This window comes from Acinonyx jubatus, chromosome D2 (genome assembly GCF_027475565.1).
Source record: "Acinonyx jubatus isolate Ajub_Pintada_27869175 chromosome D2, VMU_Ajub_asm_v1.0, whole genome shotgun sequence".
In the NCBI taxonomy this organism is placed as follows: Eukaryota; Metazoa; Chordata; class Mammalia; order Carnivora; family Felidae; genus Acinonyx; species Acinonyx jubatus.
Window position 1 is genome coordinate 40,637,761 of NC_069393.1, and position 20,477 is coordinate 40,658,237.

Consider the following 20,477-nt stretch of genomic DNA (forward strand, 5'->3'; position numbering starts at 1 on the left):
GTATATGTTTTCTGTCTGTCGTAAGTGATGAGTGTGGTATTTCATTCTAGCAGAAATGAACCTTTCCTGTGTGTGAGACAACAAGATTTTGATGTATTTCAGCTCATGCAGACCTCCTCCCTGAGCTGTCTCAACCCATAGAGGCAACAGAAGATCCAGAATTTCTGTGTCTCTCTTCCTTGGGGGCATGAGCTTCCCTTTATTCTTAGATTTTTTTGTAATTGGTAGTTTCAACCAGGAATATCACTGTGTGAACTTTTTTGAAGGTAATCACATGTGTGAGTGGCAGGGACACTGAGGGAAAGAAGAAAGAGGAGAGCGTCCTTATATCTCTTCAGTATTATTGTTAGAACCTGTATGTCCCTTTTTCTTTTGTTTCCTCACGTACAGCAACTTCCTCGTGATATTCCAGGTAATGTTGGTTACATGGAATAGGTTCATGACACATCTACCGTAAGTAGCAAGGACAGTAAAATTTAAGAAGGGGTAACTTAACAGAACATTTTAAACAGAATCATCCATAAGAGTAAACAGGAATACTAAGAATTCCAGGGTAATCTCTGTCCAGATATGTAAGTTTGTGTTTGGATCGTAACAAACCTAGTAATGGGGTGGGGTAACCTGCCTTTGTTGATTGTGTATGTTGCCTGTAGTTTCAAGAATACACAGTCCTGGGACATCTGGGTGGCTCAGTCGGTTAAGCATCTGACTTTGGCCCAGGTCATGATCTCACGGTTTGTGGGTTCAAGCTTCACATCCATAGGTCTCTGTGCTGACAGGTCAGAGCCTGAAGCCTGCTTTGGATTCTGTGTGTGTCTGTCTCTCTGCCCCTCCTCCGCATCCTCTCTCTTTCTCCCCAAAAAATGAATAAACATTTAAAAATATAATATTAAAATAAAATAAAAGAATATAGAGTCCTCATTTCTCAGATGCCCTGACAATCTATTGTGTGTGCCAGTTCAGAGTCCAAACCGAGTACATTCGCATTATGTTATTTTTCCAGATTTTCTGGAACAACACAGAACAAAACAGGAGCAAAAGAATCATCAAAGTCCAAGAGCTTGCAGATTAAAGTGAAGATAAATAAATACCAGAGGGATTGCAAGACAATGTGATAATTGATACAAGGGAGATTACTCCATTGCCTCACTCATGAAATCTGTCCAGGGTAGGAGTTATGGGAAAGCTTCCTCCTCGTGGAAATCTGAGAAATCTAAATGATATACTTCTAGCTTGGAGGATGATATGGGAGAGGCAAAGAGGGCATTCCAGGCAGAAGGAACAACATTTATAGTTACCTGGAGTTAAGGAGAACATTTATAGTTATCTGGAGTTGAGGAGTTGCTGGGGAACTGAGAGCAGGCATGGAGCAGAGCATGTACAAGGCAAAGAGAAAAGACATTAGTTCATATAGGCCTAGATCATGAAGGATGAGCACCCACCACCCTCCGATCTCCTGCACTCACTGGTTTGTTCTTTCTCCTCCAATGTCATCCAGTTTTCGTTCTGACTAAAAATTCTGAAGCCATGCCTAATCTCCTATTTCTTTTGATATCCCACACCTGTTCCATCAGCAGGGCTAGGAATCGTAGTGACTTGCCTTTACATATTCATCCATCCTTTATTTTATAAAACAAGGTTATTTTTGAGATACTTGCCATTCATGACTTCAAGATTTTAGTTCAATAAATGTTAACGGAGCAGATAAGGAAGCAAGACATACTTGAACTTTGGAGCCAGACACAGTTGGGTTGGATTCTTGCTTCTACCTTTCACCTTCTAACTTCATAACCTTGGGAAGGTCCCTTGAGCTCCCAGACCTTTGAACATGGGCAGAGAGAAGCTAATTATGTGTTCCTCAGAGTACCTGCCACAGGATCATTAAATATTAAGAAGAACTTTCTATCTCCTCACTTTCCATCCTAGTTTCCATTTCTCTTTTGAAACTTCTTTTACTGCATTTTTAAACATACATTGCCTCTTCTATTTGATTTCGTGCTCTTGTGGGCTAAAACTACATGTTAGGTGATTTTTTTAATCTTTCAATAAAATACTTTCTTGGTTTATAATTCTACTTTTGCTTAGTTTGGGCTTGCTTGGGAGTCCTGTCCAGTCAGCTTTTGGGTGTTAGAGAGAGGAGGTATGGTTTCCCTTTCAGCTTCCTGGAGAGTGAGGATGATTAAGGCAGGTGGGCAGTGATCCAAAGTGTGAGAGCCCAATAAAGGAGGTGCCTGGGGGTGTGAGCTCTGGATTGGTTGGTTTGTATTTGAAAACCATGTTCATGAGGTACTTGCTTACTATCTCTGGGAATTGACTAACTGTGGGAGGCGAGTCCCTCAGGATCAGCAAGGTTCTAGATATCAGAGCATCAGAAACAGAAATAAAAGAGGCGCCTGGGTGGCTCAGTCTGTTAAGTGTCCCACTTCGGCTCCAGTCATGATCTCACAGCTCGTGGGTTCAAGCCCCGCATCGGGCTCTGTGCTGACAGCTCAGAGCCTGGAGCCTGCTTCGGATTCTGTGTCTCCCTCTCTCTCTCTCTGCCCCTCCCCTGCTGGCTCTCTCTCTCTCTCTCAAAACTAAATAAGCCTTAAAAAAATAAAAATAAATAAATAAATAAAAAGACATGGTTATTACAGCATATGATGCTAAACATGAATGGGCATGTGGATGAGATGACAGTATGCAGCTATCTGAATACAACTGCTGTTATAAGACAAGAACTATTCCTATGGTGTGGCTATAGGATGTAGAATAAATCTAAATACTCCACATACTTTGGGGCTCCTGGGTGGCTTAGTCGGTTAAGTGTCCGACTTTGGCTTAGGTCATGATCTTACGGTTGGTGGGTTTGAGCCCTGAGTCAGGCTCTGTGCTGACAGCTCAGAGCCTGGAGCCTGCTTCAGATTCTGTGTATCCCTCTCTCTGCCCCTCCCCCATTCATGCTCTGTCCCTATCAAAAATAAATAAGCATTAAACAAATTTATAAAATAAATATTCTACATACTTTTATTGAAGATGATATGCACAGACATCACAGAGACTTAAGAATTCTCTGGAGACTTTAAAATTCTATTTAATTCGGCTATGATCAGATGCTTGAATCACTTCCCTTATGGGTCGTATGTGGTTCATCTTGCTTCTGGATATATTGTTCAAAGATTCTTTGCTTGTATTTCTGAAAGAGGCAAGTATCCTCTGTTACTTCCGCCTCATTTGAACTATTATTGTCTTATCTCTTGGTACTAACCCTGTCATCTTCTTGGATCCTGTAGCTCACTCCTTGCTTGGTACACTTGTCCCCAAGCCCCTGTTGGTATCACTACAGAGTAGGAAACAAATTTCTTTCATTGCTGGATGGCAACTTATTTCTCTTATGTGGGAAGGAAAGAATTCACTAACTGCAGTAAGATTATCATGTATTAATAATTATTCCCTACTGTCCTTTGTTTAGGTAAAAGAGATGAGATTTAAAAGTCACATTTTGAAATGACTAAAAGATTACCTGACCCAAGTCTTGCTGAGATTAGAGCTTAGGAACTTTTTAGTGTACCACAATTTCCGGTATTCAATGCTGGAAATCACAATGGGTCTATAAAAACAGGTCAGTGGTATTTTTTTTGTTTTTGTTTTTTGTTTGTTTTTGTTCTTTTAAAAGTACTTGTAAGGTCCATCTTAGAGACTTAGTAATGTGAACACTTCATATTTCACTCTGGGAATTTGTCATTACTGGGGTGTGTGTGTGTGTGTGTGTGTGTGTGTGTGTGTGTTGATAGGCCTGATGAGTCAGGATTTCCCATTCATATTTGTGAATTAAGAACACCTGGGGTATCTTCTGTCACTGAATAAAGCAGTATGTGTGTCAGTTAGACCTCCCCTTTCCTTGAGAAAGCTGACTGGCACTGTTTCTTTAGATGAGGCTTGTTGATAAGATTTGCACTGGGTCGAGAATTGGAGAGCTGTCAGGCTGAGGAACCCCAAATCTCAGAATGAGGAATGACAGCATCTGCTGGAGAACCCTTAGTTCTCCACAGGTATATACTTTTATTTATTTAATCTAACTTTCCTTTCCTTCTTCATGATCTTCTCTACATACCATACATTTGATCAATATTCTCTTTAAACCATAGTCACTACAAGTACACGCAGCTGTTTATTATAGCAGATTGTAATTAGATAAAATTGGAAAAAATATGAATGTCCATGAGACTTCACTATAATATAGACTACCATGCAGCCATGAAAAAATGCCTACGATTTTGACTTTATTGTAAGTTTTATAAAGCAGGTCAACAAATGGTAATAGAGCCATCGCAACAGGTAATTGCTTGATTGAATGTCACTAACATAGTAACTGAAAAACAAAAGCTATATGTAAAAAGAACATATAGTCTGATTTCACTCATACGAAGGCCAAAAACAAGTACAGCTAAACTTTGGTGTTAGAAATGAGGTTAGTGGTTATGTTAGTGATTAGACAAAGCAGTTAGTGACTAGGAGGGTGTATATAGGCTTCTTCTTGGGTACTTGTTATGTTCCCTTTCTTGATCTGGGTGTTTACCTAGGCATGTTCATTTTGTAAAATGTCTTCATGCTGTAAATTTATGGATTATGCATTTTTATATGTGTGTTACACTTTGATACAGATCTTATTTTATTTTATTTTATGGTTTATTCATTTCTCAGAGACAGAGAGACAGAGTGTGAGCGGGGGAGGGGCAGAGAGAGAGAAAGGGAGACACAGAATCTGAAACAGGCTCCAGGCTCTGAGCTGTCAGCACAGAGCCCGATGCGGGGCTTGAACTCATGGACCTCGAGATCATGACCTGAGCCGAAGTCGGATGTTTAACTGACTGAGCCACCCAGATGCCCCAATACAGATTTTAAAGGACGAGAATTTGAATTTTGCAAAAATGTGAGAGTGGGTTATTTAGCAACAGGGTCAGAAAGTGAAAGGACATTCTGAGATGGAGTAAGAGATGTGGCCGGCCAAGAGCATGAGCAGCCTAGATTTCTAGGGGACCAGAAACTATGAGCAAGTAGAGGAAGCCAACTGGTGACAGTAGGTCACCAAAGCAGAATGTGGAGGGAGAGGGGGGAGCAGAGTGTCCAAAGGGAAGGCTGAGCCATGCTATTTTATTTCCAGTTCTAGTTTGCATGTGTCTATCCTTTTTTTCGGTAAAATTTTCACAGACTAAATTTAAATCAAATATTACCGGCACGAATGTTGATAAAGGAGCATGCATACTTATTATTGTTCTCATTATTTTAATTCAAGGATCGTCAGCATGTCTCTGTTCCTAAAACCAATGAGCTTGACTACAGTGATTGTTTTAATATTCCTCTTTCTGTTTTCACATGAGCACTTGGAGAAATCACTTCTTTTCAGATGGTTTAAATGCCACCTCTCAAACCCAGGTTTCTCTGTGGCTTTTGCCAGCAGTCTCTATCATGGTATATTAAAATCATAGCAACAACAGCAATAATAATAATAGAAACCACATCAATTTTATAAACACTTTCAGTGAGGCAAACACTGTGTGCAGTAAAGACATTATACAAAGCATTTCCTTTAATCTTCCAGTAATCAGGTGAGGGAGGTATTATGATCATTGCCACTTTTTCACATTAACAACTGAGTCACAGACAGGTTCAATAAAACTGCTCAAATTCACATAAACAGTTAGGGAAGGAGCCTGGGAAGAGTTCCCTGTTGTCTGCCTTTTGACTTGTACTGTCTCACGTGCTAACCAATAACCACATGTAACCATTGAGCACTCAGAATTTGGCTAGCCTGAAATGAGGTGAGCTGCAAGTATAAAATATACACTGGGTTTCAAAGACTTAGTACCAAAAAAAAAAAAAAAAAATATATATATATATATATATATATATATATATATACACACACACACACATATATTTTAATTATATTATATACTATGTATAATATTTTATTAATATTTTTATAGAGATTCCATGTTGAAATGATGCTGATCCATATGTTGGATGAAATAAAAGTTAGGTATAAGGTTAACTTTGTGTGTGTGTGCTCCTTTTCCTGTGTCTTGGCCATGTTAGGTAGATTTGAACAGATACCAATCTAGAGTCCCAGTGCTAGAAATTCAGATCTCCCACTCTGGGGTGGGGCTCACTTGTAGGTAAATTTGAAAAGATTCCCAGGTATTTATTTATTCATTTAATGTTTTTATATTTATTTTGGGAGACAGCACAAGTGGGGGAGGGGCAGAGAGTGAGAATCCCAAGCAGGTTCTCTACTGTCAGCACAGAGCCCAACACGGGGCTGCATCTTACGAATGCTGAGATCATGACCTGAGCTGAAACTAAGAGTTGGACGCTTAACCCATTGAGCCATCCAGGTACTCCCAAGAAAAGATTCTCAGGTGTTTCTAATGTATAGCCAGGGCAGAGAACCACTGCCTCAAGTCTAGAAACCTGTGCTGTGCCTTCTGATACCCAACCTGACTCAGGGCAGCCCCTGATGGGATAGTTACAACATGGGCACGAGAAGTCCCAATGCTACAAAGCGAGCAGCCTGAGCAGCTGATCAGCAAGCAGCTAGCTGACTCTGTGGATGATGCTTATAGATCATAGTGGGTCACCCCTAAAATCTAGGGCAAAAGGAGTTAGATTCCCTTAGCTTACATCTTACCTAGCTGAGGAAGGTGGAGATCCATTAGACAAACCTGGAAAGGGCTGAGTGTCACCTCCGGCCTGGATGCTTACCTGGGTGGCAAGCTTGAAATGATTTAAGAGGATTAGGCTTCTATTTTATCAAAACAGGTCAAACACTCAAAGATTCCTATAAACCATTGGGCCAAATTCTCCCCATTGCCAAGAAAATAAGATTTTATCATTTTGAGTCACATGTCCTGCTGGTAGAGTGTGACTTTGCCAATGAACAGTGTATCCTAAGGGACAAAAACTGGGGTTAAGGGTAAGGATTGGGGGACAGTTATTATAAGTTCAGGAAAAATGGAATTCGCAGACCCTTTAACAATGAAGCCAAAAGCCAAAGACCAGCTTTACCTTAGCATTGAACACTCACCGATAGATTTATTTTGATGCAATTTGCTTTTTACTTTTAATTTATTTGTGGGGAGAAATAGCATTTGGAAGCCTAGTGCATGTTAGAGATACCAATGAGAAGACCTAGGGCCTTTCATTTTTTTCAAAATGTGTTTTATAGCATTCACTTATCTATAGTCAGCCAGAGCTGACTGTTTGGGAAAGGAGGGCGAGAGATAAGGGATTATTACAGAGAAGGTTTATTTGGTGGAGAGCGTGGGGGAAGAACAGGAAATTACAGGTTGAGAATAAATGTGTTTATGAATTTAAACTGTTATATTCCCTTAAATGTCAAATTTTATGGATAATGCACATCTAAAAGCATTTTGCATGGAAATAAGATAAAATATAATTTTGAATATCAACATTTTATGATGAAGTAATTATTTTACTTTCTCAAAGTATTTTAAAAGATGCCCTTGCCACAGTGGACTGCACAGAACAACAGAATAAATCTTTTGGGTAAGAGGACCTCCCTCCAAGAAAGCATAGCCTCTGTTTTATTACCCCACCAAAGAGCCCAACTGGTAAAATGCTATCAGATGTCCAGCCCAGAAGCTATTGACTTTCACAAAGGCCTGCTGAGTACCTGTCCCTGTGCAGAGCAAGCATGAGCCAGGGACAGGGATCCAGGAATGAAGATTGTATTCCTGCCCTTGAGGGGCTCTCAGTCTGGAAGGACTGTTTCCTTTGAGGAAACAGCTACTCTGATTTTTGGTACAAGGCAATGCAGTTATGGGAAGATACAAAAGAGATATAGAAGGGAAATCTTGAGAAGAAATTTCAGACCTAACAACGTGTGTATTCTGAGTTTTTATGGATCACTGGGTATGTTATTTTGTTATAGGCACATAACAAAGTACCACAAACTGGCAGAGATGGTATTGTCTCACAGTTCTGCAGGCTAGAAGTATAAATCAAGTTTGCAGGGTTGATGCCTTCTGAAGGGTGTGGGATGAACGTGTGAGAACTTGGGACGTGCTTCTCTCTTAGCTTCTTGTGGTTTTCTGGCAATCTTTGGCCTTCTTTGACATGTGGATGCAATACCCCTGATCTGCCCTCATCCTCACATGGTATTCCCCCTGTGTGCATGTCTGTCTGTGTCCCAACTTCTCCTTTTGATAAGGATACAGTAAAATTGGATTGGGGTCCATCCTAATGACTTCACCCTAACTTGATCATCTACAAAAGCTCTAAATCCAAAGAAGATCATATTCACAGCTATGTTGGTTAGTACTTCAACATCCTTTGGGGGGCACAGTTCAACCCTTATGGGTGTGGGGCTTTCCAAGCAGAGGAGGGAAGGGGGCTTCCAAGGAGAAATGACACAGTGTTGAAGATATAGAGCATTTCAGTACCTCCTGGTCATTTCACTCCTTTGTACGCAAGTGGTTTGTCTGCAGGCACCCAAACAGCACTCTTGGGATTCTTTGCAGCAAGGCTCAGGGAGTTGTTTGATCTTTCTGATATTTTTATCATATACTCTCTTGGTGCCCCACCCTGCCAGTGTATGTTTGACTTCACTGATCTCCTGGTGAATATCCATTTCATTCTCCTTCAGGGCCCCCTTTACTTTGATGAAATAATTCTTTTTTTCTTCAATAGTGTAGTTATAAGACCATTTAAGTCTTTGTTCATTTTTGTCTTCAAGTTAAAAAAGTGCACATCCCAGGTTCCAACAGTCTAAATATTCTTCTCTTTCCTGATCAAAGTTCATTTGCAGTTCCTTGTAAACTGGTAATATTTTAATCTATCTTCAGCATTTGTTGATTTTTAAGAACAAAATTCAGGAAGCCCTCTTGTTCCAAGGATAATTAATGCTGGAATAAATCCATTTAACCTTAATCCAGTTAAAATAGGGACAAAAAAAAAAAAAAGTCATTGGCTACAATCAGGGAGAGACTGACCTACCCAGATTATAAGGTTGACTTGATGAATAGACTCTTAACCACAGGGCCTCAGATAATGAATAGTTAGCTAAGAAGGAGCCCTGATGGTATTGTCAGGTGTACTTTTAGAATGAACTATCAGAGTGATCTTGCTTTCATTTGAAACCTAGTGGTGGCACCACATAGTGTCTGATTTGCATATGTTGAATATGAGGTGGTCCAGGTAGAAAAGCTTTTGCTCTTGTATATGACTTACAGATGTGTGTGTGTGTGTGTGTGTGCGTGTGTGTGCACGCGCGCGCCTGTGTTTAAGCCTCACATTACTTGGATACCCGCACATTTGGGGAAATCATGCTTAAGTCTTACAGACTTAAATCATGCTTAAATCTTACAGATTTAATTTAAACTGGTGGTACAAAGAAAAATTTCCTAAGAGCCAGTGGAATCCTAGGGCCCCACACTTGGAGGGGACATGGAACTGCCTTTTAGAATATTCTCCATGCCCTCACATATACAGAAATAGTTCATCAAGGTCACCCACTCCTCTATCCTTAATATAGAGATCTCTTAAAGAAAATGGCAGAAGAAAGCTGCAACTATGATTTTCTTTTGATATTATATATTTTTTCTATGTAGTAAAGCTTAGCAAGTTTTTGTGAAGGGACTTCTAGAATTCTGAAGACAATTGCAGTTTCCAAAAGCATTCTTGCAAGCAGTTTTGCACACTGGGACCTAAACTGTGAGCTGTTGAGTTTAGCAGACAATGCTGTAACCTACAAGTTTTCCAAGGAATCTTTGTTTCTGGGAACAAAGAGCACACTTTTCTTCTCAAAGGGTATATGTGAGGGAGATTATGAAAGGCAGCCCATGCCCCAGGGAGGATAACTTGCATTATATCCCCTAAAACATCTGGGTAGGAGATTCAGTAACACTAGCTGAAAAATTCAGTTACCAAGAGTAAAAGTACAAGGAACCAGGAGTAAAGAAAATGACATAAAAGTAAATTCATTCAGTACTGGTCTCAGGGCACAGGCAGTGGGGGCCAGAGACAGCAAGTCACTGCCTGCCTATAGATAAGGCTAGTTTTCCATAAGAGAAGCAAGAATGTTTCCAGGTCCTATTTTTAACTTGAACATTGGCTTCAGAAAAAAAAGGGTAGGGGATGGAGCTAGCATTTTTTTGTATCAATTGTATGCCATCCACTATCGCAGAAACTTTATCTGTGCTGTCCTACTGAATCCCTAAACAAAAATGGGAGGTATGTAATATTTTCCCCATTTTATCTGTAAAGACAATGAATGAGAGAGCGTGAGAACAGTTGTAGCTGGTGTTTACAGCTAGGCATACACACCAGCCCACCATACTGCTCCCTGAGTGAGATGGGCTCAGGGAAGAGTGAGTGCGGCAAGAGGCAGCATTAATCTTCAGAGTCTCAGGCCAGGCTGCCTGCCAAAAGAATTGTTTTCCATTGGGCCAATGTCAGTTTCTGAAATTTCACCATAACGTTACCTTCTTTAGTTCCACCTTTATACCTTGAAATATGATCCTATAAAACGAGAAGAGTGAGTTCGATGCATGACAGCAAAGGAACAGAGTTGGGACCTGGAGAACAATGGAAATACCCTTACCTATTCTTATTTAACCAAAAGTTGGTTTTGCCCTCCAAAATGACTTTCATAATCTGGCTTTTTAAAGATGGGAGTGCAGCAATGTTGACATCCCATAGAATAATAATAACAGTTACCATGTATTAGGTGGAACCAAATTAAACTGCCAGTTACTGCCACCTATTGCCCGAGCCTCCCATGGCAATTTTGTATGGTTCAGCCTAATACTGAGTCCTCAGAGTTAATAAGTTAGGTATGGCAATGCCCTGTATATATTAACTCGTTCAGTCTTCACAACTTCTCTATAATGAAGTTAATGGGAGCCTCGAGTTACAAGCAACGCATTTGCTGCTTTCTGGAATTAGGCTGGAATTGTAGCTTCTATATCCAAGCTGAAGTGGTACAAGACAGGACAGGTATGGGGACAGTACATTTGCGTTGGAGTACGTGAAAGATAAAGACAGAGGCTCCAGAGAGGTAAGGGGCTACCTTCATGATTTCACCAAAAGAGCTCATTCAGTTCCTCAGTGACCTCTAACGTCACCAACTTAAAGGACGTTACTTTATTTGGCCTCTCAGAAGCACTCAATAGCCTGTACTTTTAGAAGAGCTTTCTGGGGTGCCTGAGTGGCTCAGTCAGTTAAGCATCTGACTCTTAATTTTGGCTGACGTCGTAATCTCATGGTTTGTGAGTTCAAGCCCCACATAGGGCTCTGTGCTGACAGTGGGGGACTGCTGGGGATTCTTTCTGCCTCCCTCCCAGCTCGTGCTCTCTCTCCAACTAAATAAACTTTAAAAAAAAATACAAAAAAAGAAAAGAAAAGAAAAGCGCTTTATGTTTTCTTCCATGCTACTATCATGTTTAGTTAATGTGGCTGTGTGGAGTAGTGTAGGTTTGTTTGGGGTTTTTTTTTTGTTGTTCTTTGGTTGGGGTTTTGTTGTTGTTTTTTTGTTTGTTTTATTTTGTTTTGTTTTCATTTTGTTGTTGTTATTGTTGTTTTTGCCTTTTTTGCCTTGCTTGCTTGGCTGCTCTTTTCTCATCAAAGCTCCCCATCTTAGACATGCTTCTCTTTTCACTCTGTATTTTCTCGTGGAGTTGTCTTATCAAAACATTCAGTTGCTGCATATGCTGAACCCCTGAATATTTATATCCAGAGCCCTGTCACCTCCTGTTAGCCTAGATCTGTGTATTTAAATATCTACTTTACACCTCTACTTAGATACCTTATAGGCTTTCAAAATTCACCCAAGTCCAAAACCGAGTTTGTTATCTTTCCTTTCAGTTTTGAACCTCCTCCGATATGTGCTGTCATAGTTAAGAGCATTATTGTCTAGTTCCTGAAGTATTTTCAACCTAAGTGCTTTCAACTTTTGTTTATTCCTCTCTCTACCATGATTGTTACTACTACCATACAAACATCCATCATGTCTTACCTGAGCTGATTTAATAGCCTCCTAACAGGACTCTGCATTTGTTGTATCCCTTCTGATATTTCCCACATATTGCAGAAAAAAGAAACAAATATTATCACATCACATTCCTCTCCTTTCAAATCCTTCTGTACCTTCCTGCTGTTGTAATGACACGCTCATTGTACACCACATCTGTATTACCTCTGTGTTGCTCTGCTAAGCTCCAAAGGAAAATGACTTGTACAAAGGCCCTATGGTAGTAGATAGCTTCCAGATTCCCGACCATGCCATTCTATCTCCTACCACAGGGCCTTCTCCCTGGACCACTCTCCCCATCCCCAGAAGCCTAACTGGCTTCTAATGTTATACTTCAGATCTCTGATCTCTGGTTTCTATGAATATGTCAGTTTTCCATACTATATGCTTTTGTAACATTACATACGTCCCTGTTAAAACATTTATTACAGTCGGCATTTCATATCGTTGCCTGTATTCAGATTGGGATAGGAAATTGAAGTTTATAAAGGTAAAGTAACATTATCTGTGGTTACCCATATTAAAAGTGGCTAAAATTAAAATCAAATCCAAAATTGCCAGACTCTTACCTAGCCCTTTGCTTCTTGCACCTTACTATGCTAGTTCTTGTGTGACACTCTATGAATCAAGAGCATTGATAGTGCCATCACTGTAACTACACCTGGGTCTATAAATTCACTCACAGTCTTTGGAGTTTTAATTTCACTCTTGATTTAAACTCAGAATTGATTTTGTGCATTTCCCCAGGCAATATTTGACTAGCTTCAAATAAGAACAAAAACAGTACATAGATTTTATGTGGAAATCATTCAGTTTGTAGATAGTCTTATTTTTTTTTGTTTTAACGGGTATAATTATCCATCATTTCCACAATTCTTTTTATTGGCAGAGGCAGGGTGGGGTAGCTTATCATATACAAGTCATGCTTATTCCATTACAGTCATCAACTCACAACAATTAAAGGAGGTGAAATTCTCTATAGTTGGTACAATTACTTATTTGTTTCCAAGTTCAATTGGAAAATTTAATGAGCTTATAAATGTGGGGATGGAAAGGATGACATTCTTTAAGATGGCAGTATGCCCAAACAAGGTCTCAGTGACACATTTTTTTTATTTCTTTAATTTGAATTTTTCCAAATTAAAAATGTCAACTAAGGTTTGCCAGGGCCACAAAATTGACCCTCTCCATTTATTCAGAAATTATATTTAATTTCTGATTTTGATACTTCAGTCTGAATAAAATGGAAATAGAGCCTAAGACCAGAGTGAAGAGGGGATCATTCTCCTAAATCATTGTTTCCTAGTACACTTCTGCAGGAAAAAGGACTAAAAAATGTACATCTATATTTAAAGGGAGGATATAGTGTATGGTCTCAGGAAAGAAAAAGAAAAAGAAGAAAGAAAGTAAGTCCTCGAAATCAGACTCTGTGTATATAGGCTTTCATCCAGGTCTGTTGTGTCTGATATCCATTTGCCTAATTAAAGATGAATTACTGCAATTGACTTTGCTGTTAGAGGAACATTACAAGTCATGGGCTCATTTCATCTGGCTCTGGAAGCTTCTGGGTCATTTTGGAAGAACCCCAGAAAGTCATGGTATGGGGAATTCAGCCTAGTTTTCTGGCTGTGAATTGGCATCAGCACTGAGTGAAGCTAGGCCAGAACATAAAACCAGGCAGTGCACCAGTATAGGCAGGGGGTGTGGTGAGAACAATACTCAAATCCAACATACAGAGTGTCTTCCTGGAGCCTGACCAGACAACCTGAAAACCACCCAAAATGCCAGGGACTGGCAAATAGATGGTATGGAAAAGAAAATGAACCAATAAGAGTATCTACATGTCAGTACATCATGCTACAGTATTTTCTGAAGCCTTGGAATGCATGGCTTTACCATTTTTCCTTATGGTACTTTGCCCTCTGGAAAGGACTTTGTGAGTCTAGAGTCACAGTGAGAAGGCCAGGTTTGAATGGGAGAGCCCCACTGAAAGGAGCCAGGTATAGATTTCAGGAATGCATAGTGTCAGTTACTGGTGGTCAATTTAGGAAAGGAGAATGTGTGGGAAGCCTGAGAGGACATGGTGTGGATAAAGGAGAAGTAGTAAACTTGAAAAGCATCCCCAGGTGACAGTTGATGTATCAGTTGATGCACAGCTGAAAGCAGAAAATCCCTATAAAGACAGAAATATCTACTTATTCACTAGACAATAAGTCTTGTGGTGTCAACTGTGTAAGAAGCACTGCACTAGGTGATGGGGAAGTAGCAGTGAATCAAACAAATAGGTCAACAAAAACATGGTCCCTTGAACCAATGAAGCTTAAAGTGCAGTGCACGAGTTTTTGAGCCAATGACACAAAATTTGAGACCAAAAAGGTAAGTAGACATTTAAAGGACAAATACAAGAATAATATTAAGGAGGGAGAAAGAGAATATTACATATCAAGACTCTAAAAAGTTGAATGTTAGACATGGCAGAAGAAAGAGACTAGGTAGTATGGGTGGACAACATTGTATCAGTCATACATATCTTTTGATATTATGTATACACTTATATATTCTCTGTATTCTTTTGTCCCTCAGGATTAATATTTTGCTATTGTACTTGACATAAAAGAAAACACTTATTTAAAATTTATCATTTGCTACATTTTTACATAAATATTCATCATGAAAACCTCATCCTTGAGACAATGAACATATCTATAACTCCCCAAAGTTTCTTCATATCACTTTGTAGTCTCTTTCCTCCACTCCTCCCTACTCCTGACTCCAGGTGTCCAGTTACATGCTTTCTGCTACTACGTGTTAGTTTAAAATTTCCAGTTTTATATAACTGCAGTAACACAACATGCACCTTTTTCTTGTCTGACTTATTGCACTCAACCTAGTTATTCTGAGATTCAGGTGTAGAATTGCTTATATCACTAATCCATTCCTTTTTATTGCTAAGTAAGATTCCCTTATATGGCTCTACCACAGTTTTTTTTTATTATTTTCCTGGTAGTGGGCCTTTGGATTATTCCAGATTTTTTTTTTTTTTGCTATTGCAAATAAAGCCACTATGAATTCTTATGTACATAATGAACATATGCTTTCATTAGTCTTGGGTAAATACCCAAGAATGGAATGGCTGTGTCATAAGGTAGATATGTGTTTAACTTTATATTAAACTACTTTTTTGGTGGTTATACCATTTTTCATTTCTACCAGAAGTACACGAGAATAGAAATTGTTCACACCCTTGGTATGGCCAGCCTTTAATATTAGTCATTCTGTTAGTGATGCCTTATATCTCATTATAGTTCATATTTCAATTCTATAATGACTAATGATGTTAGGCGTCTTTTTTATGTATTTACCATCTATATATCTTTGAAGAAGTGTTCATTCAAATATTTTGTCTATTCTTAAATTGTGTTGTTTGTCTTCTTATTGAACAATAAGAGATTCTTACATATTACAGACACAACTCTATTGTTGAGTACATATTTTGCAGAGTTTTTTTCCCCCAGAATTTCCCTGGTTTTTTTTTCCTTTCATTTTCATTTTTTTCCTTTTCATAATGGTCTTGAAGATTAAAGATTGTGAATTTGGACATAGTTCATTTTATTGATTTAAAATTTTTTATAGCTCCTATTTTTTGTGTTATAGTTAAGAAATCTTTGTCAAACCCATGATTACTAAGATTTTCTTGTACATTTTCTTCTAAAAGTATCATAGTATGAAATATTATATTAAGGTCTGTTTTTCATCATGAATTTATATTTGAAGAAGCTATGAAGTCAGGGTCAAGGTTCATTTTAGTGGCTATGGGTACACTATTATGACAATATCATTTTTTGAAAATATCCTTTCCCATTGAATGCCTTGGCATCTATATCAAAAATCAACTGGCCACAAATGTTCGCATACATTTCTGGACTCTTTTGTTTGTTCCATTGATTTATCTGTCTATAAATAGGCCAATACTATATTGCCTTGATTACTATAGCTTTATAAAATGTCTTGGGATAAAGTAGTTTGACACCTTCAGTGTTGTTCTCTTGGTTATATATAAAAAAAAATTGTTTTGGCTACTCTAGATCTTTTGTATTTCCATAGAACATTTAGAATCATCTTATTGGTTTTTACAACAGCAAAATGCCTCCTGAGATTTTAAATAGAATTTCACTCAATCTATCCATCAAATTGAGAAGGATTGACATCTTAATAATATTGAGTCTTTTAATTCATGACCATGTTTTTATCTTTCCATTGATTTCGGTTTTAAATTATTTCAATAACATACGGCAAATTTCAGTGTATAGACCTTGTGTATCTTTTGTCAGATTTATCTCTGTGTACTTTATATATATTTGATGCTTCTGTAAATGATACTTTAATTTCAATTTCTGATTATTTGTGGCTTTTAAATGGGCATACATTTAATTTTTATTGTTTATCCTGCAACTTCGTATCATGAAAGCTTGCTAAGCTTACTTATTAGTTACACTAGCTCTTTGTAGATTCCATAAGCTTTTCTGCATAGATGATCATGTTGTCTGAGAACAAAGATCATGTTCCTTCTACTTTCCCAAAACTAATGACTTTAATTTCTATTTTTACCTAATTCCATTAACTAAACCTCCAGTACAGTGTTGAATAGAAATAGTAAGAGTGGATATTTTTGCTGTATCTTCCCCTGATCTTAGCAGAAAAGCATTCAGTCTATTACAATTAGGTATAGATGCTGTATAGATACTCTTCATCAGGGTGAAGAAGTTCCTTTCTAAGTTTTTGAGAGTTTTAATAAGAAATAAATGTTAGATTTTGTTAAGTAATTTTCCCCTGTATTCTGATAATTAAACAATTTTTTTCTTGACTGTTAAAATTGTGAACACATTGATCGATTTTACAATATTAAAGCAACCTTCTATTCCTTGTATAAACCCCACTTGGTCACAGTGTATTACTTTTAACATCTTATTGGATTTTATTTTCTAAAATTTGTTAATAATTTTTGCATATCAATGTAGGATATATGTCAATAAGTTACTTTCTTTTTATGCCTTTGGTTTTGGTATAAAGATAATGCTGGTATCATAGAAACAACTGTAATGTTTTCCCCTTCCTTCAATTTTAAGTGATGAGAAGACCCCGGGATGAGAGAAGAGAGTGGGATCCAAGGAATCAGTCTTTAAGAAAAAATATAGTACTTTTTTCAATTAAGTCATTCTCTCTCAGGGTGCATGAGAAACACCTGAAACTTTCATTTAAGTAAAGATTTTCATTTAGAAGGTCCAATATGGGTACCATACCATGTTGGCATTAACAACAACAAAGAAATCTCCCTTGTTCTTACATGGTTGATCCGTGTTCCGAAGATGTTTAGTTATTCAGTGGTTCTCAAATATGTTTCACAGGCCAGCATCAGAATCACCTTGGAACTTTTAAGAAACTGCAAATGTTCCATCCCCAGTTCATACCTGCTAAATCAGTAACTCTGGGAGAGAAAGTAGGTGGCCATCTGTCCTTCAGTAGCTCTCAAGGGGACTCCAATATATAGTAAAGTTTGAGAGGTACTGCACTATGTAAAGAAACAAAAGGAATAGATACAGATGCACTTAATTTTGTATATTTTGTGTTATAAATAGAGATGATTTATACTATGCTGACTTCCTTTTCTTTATATATATGGAAAATCTGAAAGTGAGAGAAGGGATAGTAAGTCAAATGTTTGAATAGTACGCTGAAGTTATGGGTAATCAGGAAAATGCAGAAGCAGGCTGATGCGATTGTTAGTCACTATCAGCTATCTACTTAAGCAATGCTCTTGTCAACTGTATTGATGTCCTTCTTCCCAACTGTACAATCTTCTCTCCCAATTCTGAGCTGCTCAAGGGAGAGGTATGAAGAAGGCAGTTTCTTGGATTTGTATGCAGTTATTTTGCCAAATGGGTAAAAGGGAAGAAAAAAGAGATATAGTAGCTGGGCATATTTGCAAGAGAGTGAATGACTGTAATCATGGATCATAGTCTCTATGCCGTATAAAGAAAGAAAATGAAGACAAGAGGAGGATAATTAACAGAAAGTTCTGAGATCTATAGATAAAAAGGTCTGATGAGCTGGAAGATCTGTTTCAGTAGACATATTTCAGAAATGATCTGGGATTGTAAATGGTAATGGCTAAAAAGTAGCATGCTTATATTTGAATTTGTGTGTGTGTGTGTGTGTGTGTGTGCGCATGTGTGTGTGATAAGAAGCTATCAGATATGACCTTGGTAATAGAGGTTGAGATTACTGTGCCAGATCATTGGTATTGAGGAAGTCAAGAATTGGGTGAATAAATATTCACACACATATTGAAGTTGTCTGTCATTAGTGATGTGAATCATAGTAGTGAATGGATGAATGGGAGACAGACAGAGAAGGACCAAATCAGAAAATACAGTGGCATCAGTATCACATAAAATAAATTGGAAGCCATCACTGGCACAGGAAAATTCTGATGGACACATATTTGTTTCTCTAGAAGATTATTTTAGGCTCCACTATAATTTCAAAAATGTATGTCCCAGTATGTGCTAAATTTGTAGAATGTCTCTTGATAATAAGATTCATAATTATGATATCTGTACTTGATCAAAAATATACATGCATATTCAAAAAATAACCAGCTAGCCTGTAGACAATTGCAAAGAAATTGAATCATAATAACTTCCTTATGTTTTTCTATTCATGACGGGGACAAAAAAGTTTGCTCTGAAAAGCTCCTACCAACTCAGAAGTACAAGGATGAAAATTATCTCTGCCGTACCCTGCTAACATCCATTCTAATTCTGTTTTTCAAATTCACAGAGAGTGAAGAAGTTTATCAAAGGCAGGTGCTGTCAATTTCATGTATCATCTTTGGAATTGTCATCGTGGGCATGTTCTGTGCAGCATTCTACTTCAAAAGCAAGTAAGACCATTTCTCTCAAGTGTTAAAAGGTTACGTCTCAGAGAAAGTACTTTGTCTTTCTTTAACTTCACAGTCTCTGCTCCAGGCAGAGGCATCTTGTGCAAATGGGCCCATCAAGCATCTATAAATGACTTAGAGTCTTTTACAGACTGTGGGGAATATAGGCAGCATGTGCATACATGCATGTGTGTGGTTTGTCTTTGGTGCATATAGCAATTATTCCTTTCTGTGATCATGAACATTCTGTGTTCTTTGCATTTTTTGATGGTCTGTCAGAAGTAAAGGCTTGGTGTCTTCCTGCCACTAAGGGGTTAACACTTCTGAACAGAGAAGTCACTGGTGTAGACCTAAATATTATCACCAAATATCTGTCCTTTACTGCAAAAATACTCCACACTTTCCTTTCATAGTATTTTTACCTGATACCCATAAAGATTTTAGCCAAATGTGAAATCTGAATACTGTAAGATCTACCTTGGTTCACTAGTTGGTAAACATATCTCAAATATGCCCTATACTTCCCCTGTTAAGAAACTAAAATTTCTGGGGTACCTTCCTGCTCAGTGGCTCTTGATCACAGGGTGGTGTGTTCAAGCTCTACATTTGGTGCTAAGATTAGTTAAGTCAATAAATACATAAACTTAAAAAAAAAAAAAAGAAACCAAAACTTCTGCTTAAGGTGCTTATTTTCTTATTTTTGACTAATAACATATAATAAAATATATACATGCCTAAATAGGCATACAAATATATTTATTCCGGGGGCGCCTGGCTGGCTCAGTCGGTTAAGCATCCAACTTCGGCTCAGGTCATGATCTCACAGCTGGTGAGTTTGAGTCCCGTGTCGGGCTCTCTCTCAAAAATAAACATTAAAAAAATTGAAAATATATATATTTATTCCAAACGAACTTTGATAAAGGTATTTTATTTATGGAAATTTTATTTAAGTCATGCAAGCCTTAAGAAGTTGGCACAGATTCTGTTCCTACAGCTTGTCTGAAATGTAAGCCAATGTGTAATTGCTTTTCGTTGGACCTATATTTGTCTGCCCATTTGCTCTTCTAAAAATGGATCCATTTCCAGATATAGTCTCTGACACCTGTCTGCATGTTGTATATGTTGATCTTTAAAAAGAACAGAAATTATGATTTTCAAAAATAATAGAAACTCGGGTATGAATCCATAGTTAGTAACTATTATTTTTTAATAAACTGTTTCAGAATAGGCTTAGATTTTTAGAATTACTGTGAAAATAGGACAGATAGATCCTACCTATCCCAGACCCAGTTTCCCCTAATATTAACGTCTTATATTAGTATGTTGCATTGGTCACAATTAATGAAATAGTATTGATACTATATTACTAACTGAAGTTCATACTTTCAGATTTCCTTAGTTTTTACTTAATGTGCTTTGTTCCAGGCCCCCATCCAGGATACCATAATTGTCACATCTCCTAGGCAACTCTTGGCTGTGACAGTTATTAGTGTTCATTTTTGAGAA

General features: G+C 37.9%; 1 protein-coding gene across 10 annotated transcripts in view; it reads left to right on the forward strand.

Annotated features, from left to right (window-relative positions):
• NRG3 (neuregulin 3) overlaps positions 1-20,477 on the forward strand; it is a 1,044,350-nt gene that overhangs the window by 990,232 nt on the left and 33,641 nt on the right. For all 10 annotated transcript variants that reach the window (XM_027062437.2, XM_027062438.2, XM_027062441.2 and 7 more), the window contains exon 5: positions 18,872-18,974. In XM_027062437.2, the coding sequence (XP_026918238.1) occupies positions 18,872-18,974 (103 nt within the window). The remainder of the gene's footprint in view (positions 1-18,871; positions 18,975-20,477) is intronic.